This window comes from Orbicella franksi, chromosome 10, assembly GCF_964199315.1.
Source record: "Orbicella franksi chromosome 10, jaOrbFran1.1, whole genome shotgun sequence".
Classification (NCBI taxonomy): domain Eukaryota; kingdom Metazoa; phylum Cnidaria; class Anthozoa; order Scleractinia; family Merulinidae; genus Orbicella; species Orbicella franksi.
In genome coordinates, this window is record NC_138154.1 from 8,036,768 (window position 1) to 8,055,051 (window position 18,284).

An 18,284-nucleotide genomic window follows, 5' to 3' on the forward strand; every position below is an offset into this window, starting at 1 on the left:
AAATGACATTTTCAGGTTCTGCTTATAAGGATGTACATGTACAAGGACATGTTCATCACATTTTTGATGGAAGTTTCTGATGTAAAAATTCCGTGAAATGCAAAGTCTAGGCGATATTTTCATTTCAAGTTGCAACAAGGCGACGAGGAAACATGGGTTATTTTCCTTTGTTGAGGGAAATTAGAAAAAATTAAGCAAAAAGAGAGGAACAGACTTCCAGCTCATGTAACCAATGTAGGTATGCCAATGGTGAAGTATCCACAGCAAAGAATGTCTAGTTCTATTGCAGCCTTAAGTATCACTGACTTTAAAAACAATGATAATGATTGGAAGAAAAACTAGCCTGTGAGAGCATCCGGTTTTTTTGCCTCTTGTTCTTTTTGCATGAAACAAGAGCAGAAAAAAACAGGTGCCCTTGCATGCTAAAGAAAAACACAAGCAACTTGACTGAGCCACGTGTTTATGAGCTAGGCGCAATTCAAGTCCAATATTTTCGGACTTCAAATTGGACCTCTCCTCCAGGGTCGCTCATTTCCCAACCACTGGTTGAGGGGAACGAAGACTCTTGGTACAAGCCCGCTAGCATTCCAGTGGAAACCACCAACCAGTCTGTCTGCAAGAACAATTTCTGAAATCACCGGAGATTTCGATCTTATCTGATACTCAGTGCGTGTTTACCAACCAGTGCGTAATTTTAGCAATTTTGACCTTCAGTTTTGATTTGCAATACTTGATAAACAATTTACACTGAGGCCTCGTCCACACTACGCCAGAGAAATTTGAAAACGCAGCTTTATTTCTACGGTTAGGTCTTCCGTCCACACTAATTCACCATGAAAACCAACGCTCTTCAAACAAAAACATTGCCGGCTTTGTGTTTTAATGTGGACGGAAAACATTTTCAAAAAGGAAGCTTTTCCAAAACGATGACGTTACGATTTCCTCAAACACAAATCCAAAAAGACTGGTGATTGTTGAGTTTTCAAATTTCTCCAACGAAGTGTGGACGGAAAACATTTGATGTGTTTTCAGAGTGATTAACATCCGTTTCAAATTTGTCCAGCGTAGTGTGGACGGAGCATGAGTGTTTGCAGTTCCAGGGTAGCCATTCAAAGTTAATGCTTACATAGACCAAACATCCCTCACGAACGCCTCCAGATAGACTTGCCACAAGTAGACTTCTACTTCTATAGAATGAAGTCGACTTGTTCCGCTTGCTCGGATTCAAATTTAAAATTTGTATGATTTTTGGCACGAAAACATGGGTGTGACGTAATGATTCACAGCCTACCCCTAATTCCCTGGAGTTTTTTTGAAGTATTTCAGAGCAAGCGTAAGCAGAAAAATAAACCATATGCCCAGTAACCACAACCATGTATAAGATCAGATTTTAAGACATTGTTTATTTAAAGTTGAACAAATGACAGACCAAAATTTAAAAAAATATCAACAAAAAGAACTCAACTTGAGGTGTATTATAACTGATGAGAAAACAAGAAATTTTGTTTTTCCTTTGCCACGCAACAAAAGCCAAGAAAATTGAACACACAAAAACGAGTTAATTATTGACTTTGGAGGACAAAACAAGACCGAAAACAACAAAATTTCAGTTCTTTTACTATCGCGGATAACATTTGAGAAAACACCGGAAAATAACAGCGAAAAGACACATCTAAAGTACAATTTAAGAACAAGAAATCAGATAATTTCTTCGTGTGCGACAAATAATGGGGCGTAGTGAAAGAAAGATGAAAGTTGTAAATAAAATCTACAACAAAACAAGCCAATCATTTTGAGATAAATCGTATTTCAACTGTGCTAAATTAGTGCCCACTTAGTTCTTTTCTCAGGAGTTTTATAGTAGCTAATAAAACTAAGAAAAAATGTATTTGAACGAAGCGAATAAACTAAACAAACAGGGCCGTGCCATCATTAAATATGTAGAAATCCACGGTCCAAAAATACTGTTAACTTTAAAAACCTAAAATTTCCAAAGAGAGGTAACCAAATGAAAGAAACATGACAGGAAGTTCAATAACAATAAAGTTTCATTCAAGATGAGGCAAAAAAAACATCTAAAAGCAAACATGTTCAAAATTTCGCAGACATGCTTCGCTGCGTGACAGCATGTTCAAATTAATTCTTTACGCTAAAGCGAAAGCTTGAGTTTTTATCGGCCGTGGCTATGTAGTTGTGCAAGAATTAGAGTTAAACTTCAAAGTAATACTGTGCATTACCACTTTTGTTTTCTAAAGTCCAGGAAGCTGCTTTAAATCTACGATCTGTATTCAAAACCCACTTGAAAGTGCAACGACTTTATAAACACAAGGTTGTATTTACCTTCAAAAGCATCCTTAATTTCTGTGTCAGAACTTTCTGGCTCCAAAACTATAGCTTTTACTCCTTTCTCATTCAGGCTGGACACCTGGTCTTCCATCAAGGAAATCAAAGGCAAAATAACAAGACAACAACTTCTCTTTCACCATGTTCAAAAAAGTCCAACACAAATGGCCTAATGTGGAATGTTATAGTCTCTTCAGATCCAGTCGGTGATCGTGATGACTAATGTATCCTTCAACTACTACATTGATTCACTCCAATTTCTTCAAAACCAAGCTTCTTGAACAAAACATCTGGTTTCAGCTTACCTGTGTTGAGTGTAGCTTGCGAAGAGCCCTGGTGCAAAACGTGTCATGAACAGCTTCCCTCGACTCTATTTGCTGATGAATGAACACATGTGACCTCTAAGTTTTAAAAAAGGCACTGTTGAGCGTCAGAAAAATCCACAAATGCCAAATATACTCACTGACAGTTGCTCGGTGAAGGACAAATTAACCTCCAGACAATCCTGGTACAGAGTGGAGGCCGCCGAGTTATCAGCGGTTTAATTAATTCTTGTAGTGTTTGTTTTCCAGCTCTTCTGTAATGTTCACATAGCACAGAGGGTAGTGGACAAGATTGCGGATCGAAAGGTTCCGCGGTGGCTCTGGGTGGGGGGTGACTCGTTATGTTTGTTCCTTTTTTTTTCGTTGTTTTTAGCGATACAATAAATAAATGCTCTGTGTTTATATCATTTTTGCTCGCTATATGTGCATTTACCATACCGTAACCGTACTTCAACGACTTCCGTTTCTGTAAAATCCATACGAAGTCCACGTCCAGTGAGAACATGTGCTGCTCATCGATTTTACAATCCTCGATGTTCTCATTTTCGGTGGCCAAGTCTTCTTTAACTTCTATCTTTTAATTTAGACCTTTAAAACAGCTTATTTTAATTAAAGATGAACAGCAATTTAAAAGTAAGCCACAAGTGTACCTCATTTGCATAATGTTTACAGCCCATCGAGCGAGCGACACATTTTCCCACAACTCACAATAACTCATATTGCGCATGTACAATTCACGAGTTAAAAAGGTAGTTAAAATGAAGCAATTTAAGCTAATTACATATCAGGCTTGACCGTTTTTTCAGTTCAAAGGTCTTCAAAAATCCTAAATGTGCTATTGTTTTTCTAATCTACTATATGTAGTTACTGTACTAAGATACACGTGCTAGGCTGACTCACAGTGATCAAAATGCTTCCTTACTTTGCATACTGTTATTATGATGACTGCATAATGCATGATGACAACAAATGCCGTGATTATCATGCCATTTCCATACTCCCCCTGAAGCTTCTGAAGTGCAGCATCCCAGGTGGGTGGTTTTATCTGATCATGGAAATCCTCCTCACAGAGGAAGTCAAATTTGTCATTCCCAGAGTCCTATTGCATTAGTAAGAATCATAAATAATTTACTGAGAGAAAGGATGTTATTTCCTAACAAAATAGTACTCAGGCGTAGTCAGTCAATAAAAATTGATATCGGAAATCAATCATATCAATCGATATCAGTTTATTGATTGACTATGCCTGTTATGTACACATTCAGCTACCTTGATGTATTAAACAATCTGATTGGCCCGCTTACTCACGATAATTGCCTCCATAGGATATATTGCATTTTCAAAGAAACGTTGAAGCTAGATGGAGAAGGATGCATTTAAGCTATAATTTGACATGTATGAATATACTGTAAAGTTATAAACAATTGTCCTTTTTGCCTCTGTTACACATATGCTACCCGTTTTAGGAACCTTTTGTGTACTTTTTCCTCTTAGTCATTGGTAGTAAAGTACTAACCTGTGTAAAATCTTGCCTAAACTGTGTAGAAGGCATCACGATGCACAACCCACCCTCGAAAGCCAAATTGTTCACCCTTCAAGGCCCTATTCCTGCGTCGAAAATCACCCTTTCAAACCCACATGCTCATGATACAAACTTTGTCATAGCAACCATTCTTGGGTTTCTTTCAGTGGCTTTTCAGAGTCGTACAATGAAGTGTACTTTAAAGAGATTGACAGGTTTTCAAACACGCTTTGTGGTAGGTCAATATTAATAGTTATTTGTTGGGTTGTTACTCCTGAACACTATTAGAACTTTGCAAACTCAGTCATATGTGAGATTGTGGCATTTCCCAGAATTTTAACACATGAAACAAGCCTTTGACGTTTCCTTTTTATTATAATACATAGTTGACAAAGATGACTCTGAAGATGATGAAAAAGATGACCCTGAGAGTTCTTCTACTGGTAAGATCATCTTTTTTTGCAGGGGGGGATGGGGGATGGGGGATGGCTGTAATGGAGCTGTTGGCATTCACTTCAGAAGAGAAGATTGGTAAAAAGTTAAACAGTTCTGAGATGGCCACCAAAGAGACTGGTGGCCCATTATATAATAGAAGTTATCTACAGAAAGTTTCCTGTTGTCCACAAAAATCTAGTGGCCTGCCATCTAATACATGTTGACACATTCCATTTCATTTGTTGAGAATGTATGCCAAGCTTGGTTATCAGCTTGTTATCAGTGTGTAACGTGTCCTATTTTTTATAATGTTAGGAGTGATGATCACTGGTGAACTGACAGCTAAGTTGGCTGCTAAAAGCTACTGGAAGAAGTAACTGGAGGAAGAGCTCAATGACGTGGGAATAAGAGAAAAGTGGTCTTTCAACGAGACTAGTGCATTGCCTTATTCTGGAAGTGAAGAGGATGCAATGGAATATGTGGAACGCAGACGTTCTGAGCAGTTGTATGCTCACACTTGCTCTAAACTTTGCTCAGATAAAGGTCTGTTTTATACCATATAACTTATGCCCCATTCACGGTAACAAAACATGGTTACTTAAACCAGGTTTAACAAAATGAAAATCCGCAACAGGAGACGAAAAAGACTCCTTTTTACGTTGGATTGAACTGAGCCCTAGCATGTGCTTTCACTGTGCTTAATTTGAAGTTTGCAAACTTCAAAGCAGTGACTTCTATAAAGAATTAATTTTAAACTATGTTTAGCTATGCAGCTTTCAAATGTGTTTTAGCTTTGCTGTGAATGAGGTATTAGATGACGTAAATAATGATTTTTGTTTCGATTGATAATTAAATTGTAAGTCATTGAATTAAATCCCGTATAGAAGATTACTTGGATTAATAATGGTAATAGGACTGACTGGAGTCCAGTTCGGTCTGTAATCGTAAGAGTGATTAACAAAATCGGACGACCACGCAGCGGGAGTCCGATTTGTTAATCACAAGTATGATTACAGACTGAATTGGACAACACGATGTCCTGTTACCGAGTAATCAAAGCTATTACAAAATTTGACAAACAAACAAACCATTGATTCAGTGCTGAACGATTAAATGTCATTGTGAATGCTGAGAAACACAGCAGTTTACTCAATATAGTACACTGCAACAGCATGCGCAAAATGATGCGTACTGTCCAATTACAAGCATGACGCGTACACTGTCCAATTAATGCTCAAATCAGGCTGCTCAGATAGCCAATCACATTCAAGAATTTTGTTATAGTTTTGATTAGGAGTGAAATAGTTTCATTGATAAGCATTTTCTTTCTTTTATTGTATCATTGCTTAGATCTTGTATATTTTACTTTGCTGCACCCTACTTTTTTCCCAAGGTTGTGGTAGGCTGTTTGTTGCTGATGGCAACTGGAAGTTGCGTTATGTTCATTGCATGTGGAAAGTCCCTGTTTCAGTCCCAGGATTTGGCAATGCAAATTACCCTTGCATTTGCCCAATAAGTCCAAGGCATGGACATGCGTTTTGTGAAAAACACTGTAAAATGGCACAAGCAGCAGGCTATCCCTCAGAGCTGAGGCGTTTCCTGGAGAAATGTGGAGTCCCAGATGCTGATAAGTTTGCAGGTTTGTTCTTCCTAATGTATCTTGGCCTAATCTTTTGCAAACTGATAACGTATCAGCTTTATTGTTATAATAATATGGCTTTGATGAATAATAATGATAATAATATTAAATAAACAGTAATAATAATAGTAATAATAACCAAATAAATAAATAATAGTTTTGGTTTATTTAGAGTAGTATTTAGCTATCAAATGACCAGAAAATGGCACTGCTTCATTTCACCTTAATAATACCGCACAGTACCAGTGTTGACATTGGTAGTTGATTCATAATCTTATCCTACAGAAATGGAAGAAATGGCATTGGAAATCGCTGATCAAGGTTAGCTGCACCTCATGGTATCACTCATGTTGAGTTCTGGACTGTACTGCATAAGTTGTCTTTTCATATGTGGACTGGAAATATGAATATTGATATGGGAAGTACAGTATAATTTTATTTAAACACTGTATGCATCTCATTGTTATCCATGTTATATTTTCTCACAAGACAATCCGGGGCCTAGATCAATTGACAGCTCTTCTTATTCCTGTGTAGAAGCAAACTTGCAAATCTATGCACAGAACTGTACTTCAACTGATGACAAAAATGCTTCAAGCTGTCAAGGTTGTTTAATTATTGTTTATTTATAGCAAGCTGTGGAAATCATGCCTTGTAAAAACTACTGTAACTAATGTAACTTAGCTCTGTGGTATCAGTGGAACACCCCTTATAGTCTGGCCCAGTATTTGTGAAACCATTTGACTTAATTCAATTGGATTTTAACCAAGATGATCCTAAAGCTTTGCTTTTTTTTAAGGCAAGTGGATTTGCTTTGTTTTGAAGAGTTTAAATTATGTTTACATGTTGATTTGTCGAAACACAGGTACAGCTGAGTTTTTGCAGTCTAACCCTGACTTCATAGATTCAGAGGAACACGAAGAAAATGTAGAATGCAACAAGGATACAGGAGGATGGAAAACACTTCACTGTTGGTCTAGGGGAATTTTCTTTATTGTTAGTGCTGGAGGTCATATTGAATATTGGCAGCCCCTTTGCAGGTGTGATACAGAGATTATCTTTCACTATAAAACACTCCTTCATATAAAAGCAAAGGACGCATTATTTTAACTTTACTGAATTGGGTATAATCACTAATTCCCATGTGCATAGGACATCAGGCCTGTTGTTGTAGTACCAACTCACATGCTGTGGCAATGTCCTTGTTAAGAAACCAGCCGTCATCTTTTGAAGTGGAGCCCTTTTAATCTTTCAGCTCAAAATGTATCAGGTACTGTGTTAAGCTCAGGGTGTTCATTAGGCATCGGGGATTGGAGAATTCTCCGGCTACTACGTAGAATTCTCCGGCTAAATTTCAAAGGCCTGTAGCCATTTTTTTATTCAGATGTGGAGCCGTTCAAAAAAATAATTTTTCGTTCATGTAAATAATGTACGGCGTTGAAAATTGTTTATATACATCTTGCTGAAATAGGCATCCGGCATGGACATTAAAACCTCTTTGTCAGTAATGAGTAATTTAAACGTCTCCAACATTGATTAAGCTCTGGCTTTACACTAAAATAATAATTATTGAATTTGGTACACTAATAAAAGAAAAACTTATCGATGGTTTGTATGGAGAATTTCGTTAGCTCGAGGCGTTATTTACGCGCGAAAGTCTTGTTTTGAATATAGAGTAAACTTAAAATAGAAGTTAATGCTTAAAATAGAACAACTGAAAACGACAAAGTCACAAAAGAAAACTGGACCAAATTAAAGCCAAAAGCAATGAACTATCTACAATTCGGAAAAAACGATTTTTGTGATGTGCTAGTATGCAAATTGAAGATGTTTACAGTATCTTTAATCTGAGTGTCAAATTACCGCTAACTTGGCAAATGCAAATTTCGGTAATTTCTGTTTTAATTATGATTTGAGAAAAGTTAACTTTTATTTATTACTGTACAGGGAACAAAGATGAAATATTTATTTATAATACTTTGTAATTCATTTCATTCAAGAAACTGTTTTTTAAACTGGACACGCAAAGTTTTGTGACTTTTGTGGTGAGAGCGAATGCATTCAATTATTTTCCGTCTGGCGTGTTGTCACCCGGTTGTCGCCAACAGATCAAAAGCGGGAATATGTTCTCACGTCTCGTGCGGTGTTATTTTATAGGTTTTATTATTACAGCGTGTATATTTGTCTCAGAGAGAGAGAGAGTATTTCTCACCGACCATGTCAAAAATAACTCATTTTTTTGCTCCTACGAGCAGTGGTAGTGGAAAGTGCTCAAATGCAAGTTCAACCAGCGGCAACAACAACAACAAAGACGAAGAAGATGAACTGCTGGAACCGCCACCTAAACGGAGTCTGAAGTCAACATCTTCTGAGGCAACTGAGGCGAGGTGTGCTTCTTCTAAAAAATCTTCGGTCAGTTCAAGTGTTGTCGAGGACATAATCAAAGATCTCTTCACAGAAGACCAAAAGAAAGTATTGCACCACTACCACCGCTGCCGCGAAAGAAATTGCTCTGGCCTTGGAACAGATGAGAAACAAAGGTTGTCAAGCAAGAAAGACAAGTTCCAACACGAGTGGCTCTTCGAAGCAAATGTATTTTGTGAGAAGACAGGTTTGACTTGGCTTGTTTTTGTTGAAGGTGAGGGCATGTATTGCTTGATTTGCAAGAAACACAAACTTACGAATCAGCAAAACAAATCCGATATTTTCAATGAGAAGCCTTCTATCAGATACAAAACAACTGCAATTCTCGAACATGCTCTGTCGAATAAACATTCGGCGGCCATATCATGCGAAATGATTAACCGAGTTTCTGTTTTTCAAAGAGAACTGGATGAGCGACAGAAAGTGAACGACACCGTTCTTTTCAAAGTATTTTATTCAATTTACTGGCTGGCTAAGGAGGGAATCGCAAACAAAAAGGCAGCGGGCTTGTTCACCCTTCTGGAGAAGCTAGGAGTAAATGATCTAAAGTACTTTAATCATCGATCACCAGCATCTGTGCGAGAAATGTTTAGTACCCTGGGTTGTGCGCTGAAAGAGAATGTTGTGAAGCGAGCAAATACGGCAGGATGTTTTGGTCTCCTAGTTGATGACGTCTCGGATATATCAGTCATGGAGCAGATGATTACATTTATCCAGTTTTATGATGAGCACAGCAGTGAAGTCGCTGTAGAGTTTTTTTCTGTTGACAATTTGTTAGAGAAGCATTACTCTGCAAATGCCACAGCTATGTTCCAGACAATTCAGTCTAATTTGCAAGCATGCACTCTTTCTACCGACAAGCTAATTGGGTTGGCCACGGACGGTGCTTCAGTCATGGTTGGGAGAAAAAATGGCCCTGCTGCTAAGCTAAAAGATGTCAATCCACGTTTGATTTCAGTGCACTGCATATGTCACAATCTAGCTTTGGCGTGCACTGATGCCAAGGATGATGCAAATTTGAAGTTCATAAAAGAGGTTGAAACGGTGGTAACACAACTATGGAAGCTCTTTGAGAACTCTCCAAAGCGACTTGCTTGTTACCTGAAAGTGCAACAGCAATTGAAAAGTCTGCAGCTTAATAATGAGAAGTCAAGAAAGATGGTGGCAAAGAAGTTGAAAAAGGCCTGTGATACTAGGTGGCTGTCCTTCAACAGTGCAATCCAATCCTTGTATGCTGATTTTGTTGCTGTTCTGCAAACCCTGAAGCAGTTGAAACAAGACCCAGCTCAACCTGCTGCGTATGGCTTATTGAAAAAGATCAACAAAGTGAAATTCATTGGTGCAGTGTACATTCTGAAGTGGGTTCTTCCTATTTTGGCAAACCTCAGCAAATCATTTCAGAAAGGTGCCATCAATTACGCCTCCATTAAGCCCTCAATCGACTACAGCACGGACAGGCTGAATGACATCAAGATTTCAGAAGAACCCATCAAGCAACTGAAGCAAGATCTTAGTGATGGTGGTCGTCTTGAGACTCTTGAGCTTGTTTGCACTGAGGGTAATGCTAAGGATCTACAGGGACTTCTCCAGAAATACATCAAAGCCCTTGTTAAGAACATTGACAAGAGATTTAAGTCATCTCTGCCAGTTCTTAGTGCATTCTCAGCATTTGATCCTATGCTAATACCAAATAGGCAAAGTCCTGCATTCCAAAGCCATGGACAGGGAGAAGTTAAGGTTCTAGCTGACCATTTCTTTGATGATGACAGCGAGGCAGAGGAATTTAAAACGGAATGGAACAAGCTAAAGTACGATCTGCTGTCATGGAGAGAACACATCCCGAAAGAAACAGTGGATGGCAAGAAGGGCACACCAACCGAGTGGTCACTTAAAAGAGTCATGGCCATGAAGTCAACATTTGGACAGGTCTATCCAAAATCTGTCCAGGTAGCAGAAGCGGCACTGGCAGTTCCAGTCTCCAATGCCTGGCCCGAAAGAGGCGCTAGTCAACTGAAATTAATCAAGACTAGGATAAGAAGTCAGATTAAGAATGACTTACTTGCATCTCTCCTTCACATCAGCATCAATGGCCCTGTCCCACACACATCTGCCTGTGATTCTTTGATCAGCAAGGCTGTAGAAATGTGGAAAGGTGCTAAAAAGAGAAGAAAGCTCCCATGCCACAAACCAAGCACACAGCCACAAGCTGAAACTGAAGCTGCAACTCACACCACAGTCGTAGATATGGGAACACAGACAGAGCCAACCACTGAGCTGCAGAAGATTCAAGAGGAGTATGAAGAGGCACTTCACGTTCTCCACCTTGACGACATGGTTGAAGGAGAGTTGGACTCCCTGGAAGCGTTTGCCAAAAGCATGGAGAGTGATGACAGTGAAGACAGTGGAGTTGATGAATATTAACCCAATCATAAATGAGAGCACCCAAGGAAAAATGCTATATTTCCTCGATCATATTGCAGCATTTTGAGAAATAGCTTTAATTTGAATGTTAGATTTTTTTTTGGTATACGACATTACTCTTGGAGTAAAAGAGCTACAGCTCTTGTGGAACATTACTTGCTTGTTAATACAAAGAAGAACTCAACACTTTAGAACCATTTTCAGGTGTGCATTGTTTGTTTAGTCGCTAACTAAAGAGAAATGGGGGGGATTCAAAAATCCAAAATTTCCTGGGGGAGCATGCCCCCATACCCCCCTAGGAAGGACCGAGCTTCGCTCGTTCTGTGAAAGAGCTTCGCTCTTTAAAAAATCATTCTCCTGTTACTTTACACTACTCTCCTGCTATTTCAAATATTAACGAAAACCCTGTAAGCTGATGGCTAGATACCATTAAGATGTACCTCTCCAGAACCTTTCCGTGACCAACCCACTCAGGGAGGGTGGGAATACGAGATGCCCTAGAAACCAGGTTGCTCTGTGACATTTTCAGCTTTTTACTAGTTTGTTAAGGGAACTGGTACCCCTTTATGTAGAATATTTCAATCTATTTTTAGTGTTTTAAAATCCTTGTTGTTCTTTACAGGTCAGAATCTCCTACTCAAGCCTTTCTTATTTTGGCAGTTTGGTTGTATAGGCAGTTTAAAACCCTACAAGATGCTAGAAAGCCCTTGGCAGAAATAGAGAGTGCTATGCAATCTACTGTGTTAGCCTATGACTACATGTGCCATGTGGACAATTTGAAGATTTCCAAGAAGAATCTTCCATTCCGAGAACCATTTGAGAAGGCCTGGCACTTGGTTACTAAAGTCACTGACAGGTTACACCTGAGAAACCACAAAGACCAAAAGTGCAAAACCCTTTATAATCCAAATGGCAAGATTCCTTCCGAATTTAACACCATGTCCTGTGAACAAACTTTTGTATGGGCCAGTCGGATGAAAAAGATTATCTGTGCCATGACAAGACTTCACCAGTTGTTTTTCATTCATCGCTCTGTGAAACGACAAAACAAATACACTGAACTCTGTCATGTGCGGAATAAGACACCAGTTTTACCCAAGTTGCCTCTCTAAACAAAATGACTTTAAAGCAATGTTCACTTTGAAGATCAGTATGTCTGTAACTTATATTTATTCATTACTTATTCCAATGTTTATTTAAATGTAGTTTTTTCTTGTATGCCAACTGCCAGCAGACATTTGTAGAAATAAAAAAGAATCCATGAAATACAGTGTAATGCAAGTTCAAATAATTTTTTTCATTTTAAACACAAGGGATATGCACAAAACAATTCACCCAATGTCAAATGGTTTTCTCTCATGTGACTTATCAAAAGATTAAAGTCTTCATGATTAATTATTTATTGTTGTTATGTCAACTATCATTATCAGTTGTTTTTTTTCCAATGAAGCATTGTTGCTTCCTCCAAAAATCTAACCAACTACACAAACACATTCTTTCATACAATAATGCAGGGAGTATTTTTGGTGTGCTCATAGGTCAGGAACTATGCTTGACAAGGGTTATGTTGTCATTGACATGAAAATATGTAATGTAACGTGAAACAATAATATTGTTGGGAAACTTAAAAAAAAATGCATCACTTTCAAAAACAGGAGCTAGTAAGCTATGAAATGTCAACTGGAACACATGGATGTGATTTGCTTCAAATCTGTTATTTTGTCTGTGGCCTGGCCTGATCCATGTATATGGCCTCTGACAAAATTATTTGTAACATCCATGACTATGGAAATTTGTTATCAAGTTTTTGTCTCATTTTACTCGCAATTACCACACTTAAATTTATCATTGTAGTCACTTATTTTCACTCCTGCACATGATGCATGCTGCCATTGGTTGCACATGTTACATTTATCCATTGAAGATTTCTTTTTCTTTTTCTTTGATGAGCAAAGCTTGCAGTTCCCACATTCCTGATCTGTTAGATTTCTCTTGCCAACACCTGAAGAGAGAAATAGCTTTTAGGTACTGGGCTAAAATCAGGTGACATTTTGCAAGATTGAACAGGAAAATTGTTTTATTATTCAACAAAATTGTCGACAAAGCGCATTTACATCTAGAAAAGCTATGATTATGCATCATGTGTATAGCTGTTTTCAAGTGAATATTATTCAGACTGAAAAGTTATTTGGGTAAGTGAGATACTTTACAGTTCGCAACTTTCTTCATATTTGTGACTTTAAAGGCCCCTAAAGGCCCGCCTGGTCATCTTAGGTTAAGGCAGCTAGAGGGCACCAGTCCACCAATTTTCCCCCCTTAGAGGTATGATAATCATACCCAGTTGAACTTTAACACTGATTTACAAATTATCGCTGAACTGATGTAGAGGAGAACCGATTTAAAAGATCTGATCACCATATAGCTTGCATCATTGTAACACACCCATACCTTTGCCTGATGATTGTTTTGAGGATCCAGATTCAGCATTTCTTGAGGGTGTGCCTTGATTGTCACAAGATACAGACTTTGACAGTTATAGATAGGGTTAGAAGAACAGACATAATTATTGTTACAGTGGGTCAGTTGGTAAAGAGCTCTGTTGATCGAGGAGGTCATGGGGTTTAAAATACTTTTGGATACTTGATCTAAAACTTGAACTTCGTTTTCTTAAATCAGGAACGAATCACTGTCTGCACCTTCTAAATCTAAAGAATCATCCACATAACCTGTATCATGAAGGAAAGTGGGGTTACTGTAAATGACATGTATAACTGGTTACAGAGTGCTATTTTGATACTAGGTGATTTCAATTTGAGGGACTAGTGAAAAAAAGTCCAGTTCTAATTTTAAATTGTTTGAAATTTTATCATAATGTAGACATACGAATGTCAAAAAACCTTGAACAATCTTATGACAAAATACATACCTGACTCATTGCAAGACCTCTTGGAAGTCTGAACTACAAAAAAGGATAAGATTTCTAAAGTCAACTTAGATGCTTTACACAAACAGCAGTTGTCGTCTTGACCTTATGCAAAATGAATGGCAACCACACTGGCATTGGGTCTATTACCTCAAATATAACATCCAGTCAAAAATTCAAAACATTTGAATGGGCGCTGAGTTGTTTTTGTGAGGCGCAGCACTTCATATTTTAGATGTGTCAACCTTGTGCTTTTTCCAGTCTGAACACAGATGATAACAAACTGGTCAAACCTTGTATATAGTTCATGCAGTATCATTGTTGTCTTTGTATTATTTATGTCTGCTATGTCCAGTTTTAGGCTTGAGATGGGCAGGACATCACTATTTTTACATTTTCAGTACATTTTAATTTCTGACAATACATCCCAGGGAGTGCACCACAGTTGTTTCTATGCTGCCGTTATTGGATGCATCTAAACAGTCAACTTCTTCCGGAGGAGCCACTGGCACTGGCAAGTTTCTCCTTGCTGCATTTAGTTCGTCTTTCAGATTATCATTCAACTCCCTTTCTGCTTTCAGTGCCTCCTTCAGTTTGCCAATTTCATCTAGGTATTCTAGCTTGGTACGTTTAAATTTGTCTGTTTGTTGCCTTAATTGACCTCGCAAAATGGCACAATTATGGCAGGAAGAAGGTTCTGAGGACTCGACAGCCATTGTTTCCTCTTCATCTGTAGCTTCTATGTTACACCCTACAAAAATTTCATCATATTACTGTTTTAATAATTTGCGGCTCACCCCTGAAATGCAAAAAGGTGAAAAGAGTCGAAGTGTGTACATGTACCTTGAAAAAAAAATTGATTGATTGCTGTACAATACTTACAACTGTCAATTATTTTCAGTTGATCCTCACAGATACTTTGATGTGGTATTTTTAGTGAAGGTACATGCCCAGAATTTTGAAATGCAGTTTGGAAGTCTGCATTTCCTCCATCAATACTTCCGACAATGTTTCGAAAGTCTTGACCAGTGTAGGGTGTTCCAGCTTTCTGCAGCAACAATGACACTTTCAGCCTGTGTAGATATAGGGCTGGGCCATGAGGGGACAATCTCTGTGGGACAGATGGTTTCAGCCATGTGGATACCTAACGAGACATTGTATAATTACATAAGATAGTCAGGATCTCATGACTCTTTTTCAGACGTACATGCATGTAAATACATCTTTTGTGGTTAATACTCACTTTCAGCGTGTATAGCTAGTGCTACGTGGGGTAGGATGGACTTAGGCAAGCAGTGAAGCAGTTGTAACATTTCTTCAAATTGTCATCAACAAAGTTCTGTATAATTCTATTAATATAATTTGAAACCAAATGAAAGAGACACAAACTGGTTTGTGAAATTTTACACTTCTTTAAAATTTGACCACAGTGCATTTAGAAACAACATTCCAGTCTGTCACAGCAGTCGTGCATGATGCATTTAGTAGCAAATGCCACAATGGATTTAGAACTTGAGGTGGATGTATATTTGTTACATCGAATATTGTCAGACATAATAGATGAGATGGTAGGAAATTGCAAATATGTACATACATCATCTTGTGAATGTCCTTTTCTCACAGCCTCCACAATATCTGTGATAAGATCTTCAAGTGTGGCCTTCACTTTCTGCGACTGGCGATACAATCCCTTTACATATGGAATCAGTTTTTCCTCCAAGTGGGAGTCGAATTCAGTCTCACTAACTACAGACTCATCTGCAACCAACTCTATTATCTGTTCAAATAGTGAAATCAAAAAGTCTAAGTTGCAGTTGGGTGTCAAATTAGCAATATTCATCATCATTACACTATCAGTGATCCCACACTTCATACATTTTAGCTCAAAAAGATGATATTGCTTGTCATTTTGAGTGGGTATATCTTCTTAATGTTTAAACTTGTTCCTGCAGTAAGTATACCCATAAATCCTCTTTTAATTAAGCCACCCCTCTTTGAAGGGGAAAATTTTTTTAACCTCACCCACCCTTCCCCCTTGAGAAAAACATACACTTCATATCACTTAAGTCCTATGATTGATTCAACTTTTGGGAGTTCTTTTCATAGCCTTAAAATTTTTGAGTGAGAATCAATAGTGTATTCAGAAATTACAGAGAGAGATGCATAAACAAGTTAGCATATCCCATTGTTTGATGGTAGTGCACATTGGGCTGCATATTACTAAATCAATAAGCCAATCCTTGATAGTACCTGAAAAAAATTAGCCATGCGTAATGGCTTTATAGATGATTTATGCTAGCTTCTTTTATTAATAATTCATCACTAAGTTAATACAGAGAAAACCAGAACCGTGACTGTGGTTTTAATTTGACATGTGATCGTAATCCGAAAAAAAGTTTTTCTTTCTGTAGCTTTAGTTATAATAATTGAGATATTAGATCAAAAACCAATATTCATTTTTAACTAATTTTCATTATAGATTCATTTTTAACTAATTTTCCCAATTGTGGAAATTTAAAATAACTTATAGTTCATGGAATCTCACTGACCTTCAACGCAAAAAGGTGGTAGATGGAATAAACCAGTGGCAGCCATGATGGCGATCCTGTCAGTCTTTGTTGGAAGAACCAGATATGGTCTTCCAGTCCTGCCTGGGTGAATTCCCCCATTCGGATTATTGATGGCAAACAGTTTGCGCCTGCATGTTGAAATGCAGTGTTACGGGCATGAAAAAAGTCTTCACCAGCTTCTCCATTTTGAATTGTGTCAAAAAAAATTGGTGTGGTCCTTTCAAATGCCCTAGTAATATGAGAAAACAGCAATAAATAATAATTAATTTTAGTTAGTGCATATTAGAGAGGATATTTCCCCATTGGTACTTACCAATGACTGAAAGAACCTTCTCATAGTGGAAGGCAGACACTGCTCCAGACAGGAGACAAATAAACTGGTAAAAATTATTCTTAGTGAAGTTCTTTGCGGCTTTCGTAAAGAGAAACCAATTAAACTGCCTGAGTGGAAGTTCAATTACTGATGGCGTTGACTTTAGGTATTCACGAAGAAGTGGATCCCCAGAATTGGATGACTGTGGAATCCCAACTAAGTGTGGTACCATCCAAATGTACTCCTTTTCCTCATCTGGGATAAGCATCCCTTGGCCATCCAGCTAAAAAAAAAGGAGGATACCAGTTATTTATCTCTAAGGCTGCTAAGGCCATCTCCCTTTTTTTCTCCGTTTAGCGTCGTTTGACCGACCCAGATTTTCTCATTTTCTAAAACAAGAATAAAAAGTTATGAAGAAGGCAATGACATATAATATCAGTATGCAGTTTAGGTGGTTCATCTTTTTTTTGCTGTTCACGTTTGAGTTTAACCACGATGTCGATCTTGTCGCCATGTTGACTTTGTAACCTCGTCTTGTCGATTCCAGGCTCCACAGATATTATGCTAAGGTACTGGCCTCCTAGTTCCTGAGGCGGGGGTTCTCTTTTCTGACCGACCGACCCAAAATCAGGAAATGCATTCGGGAGTAAACGAAAAAATGAAGGGGGGGGAATGGCCTAAAAAATAAAACTGAATCTACAATTAAAACTTGTAACTAAAAAAAATTAATGTTATCCCTTGTGTAGTGTTTGTAAGGTACATTTCGGTGCATCATACATAATATACTTAAGCGCGCAATGTAAGTTGGGAAGTTGATTATTAAAGCAGCATGGCGGACGTCTGGATTGGATTCGTGTGTCGTATCTGTTCATTGCAATAATCCAGTTCCATCGGTTGTGGAACGTGACATCTCGCGACGAGGATTGAAGTTGCAACTGCCCAGACCATGGCGTCAATAAAGATAGACGATTTGACGAGTGTAAAACCCTTCGACCCACATGGTCAACCTTCAGGCGTGGGAAGGCGATGGCAGAGTTGGCTGAAAAATTTCTCGATGTATGCCGACAGCAAAGGCTTGCTCATCGAAGTGGATAAAGCCGATAATAAAATCCAGAGGAGAGCTTTACTCCTTCATTCTGCCAGCGAAGCTGTTCAAGAAATTTTCGAAACGTTGACTGACACAGGCGAGGTGAAAGATTACGAAAAAGCGGTGAAGGCTTTGAACGATTATTTCATTCCAAAGGTAAATTTGACATACCAAAATCACCTGTTCCACAGCATGGAACAATAGGACGGCGAAACTGTGGCTCAGTGCGTGACGCGATTGAGGCAAGTGGTCAAGGACTGTGACTATGGCGAACAAGCCAAAAA

At 38.3% G+C, this 18,284-nt stretch overlaps 1 protein-coding gene across 2 annotated transcripts; it reads left to right on the forward strand.

The window, feature by feature from the left end:
• The first annotated feature begins 3,683 nt into the window (after positions 1-3,683).
• LOC145501049 (uncharacterized) lies at positions 3,684-16,379 on the forward strand. Of its 2 annotated transcripts, none has more exons than XM_081480615.1 (6): positions 3,684-3,697; positions 4,939-5,166; positions 6,017-6,262; positions 6,548-6,583; positions 7,128-7,302; positions 11,730-16,379. In XM_081480615.1, the coding sequence occupies exons 2-6, from the start codon at positions 5,094-5,096 to the stop codon at positions 12,217-12,219; spliced, it is 1,020 nt and encodes a 339-aa protein (XP_081336741.1). In that variant the 5' UTR covers positions 3,684-3,697; positions 4,939-5,093; the 3' UTR covers positions 12,220-16,379. The 2 variants fall into 2 exon arrangements, with proteins under 2 accessions (XP_081336741.1, XP_081336740.1); XM_081480614.1 differs by lacking the exon at positions 3,684-3,697 and adding an exon at positions 4,550-4,631.
• The last annotated feature ends 1,905 nt before the right edge of the window (positions 16,380-18,284 follow it).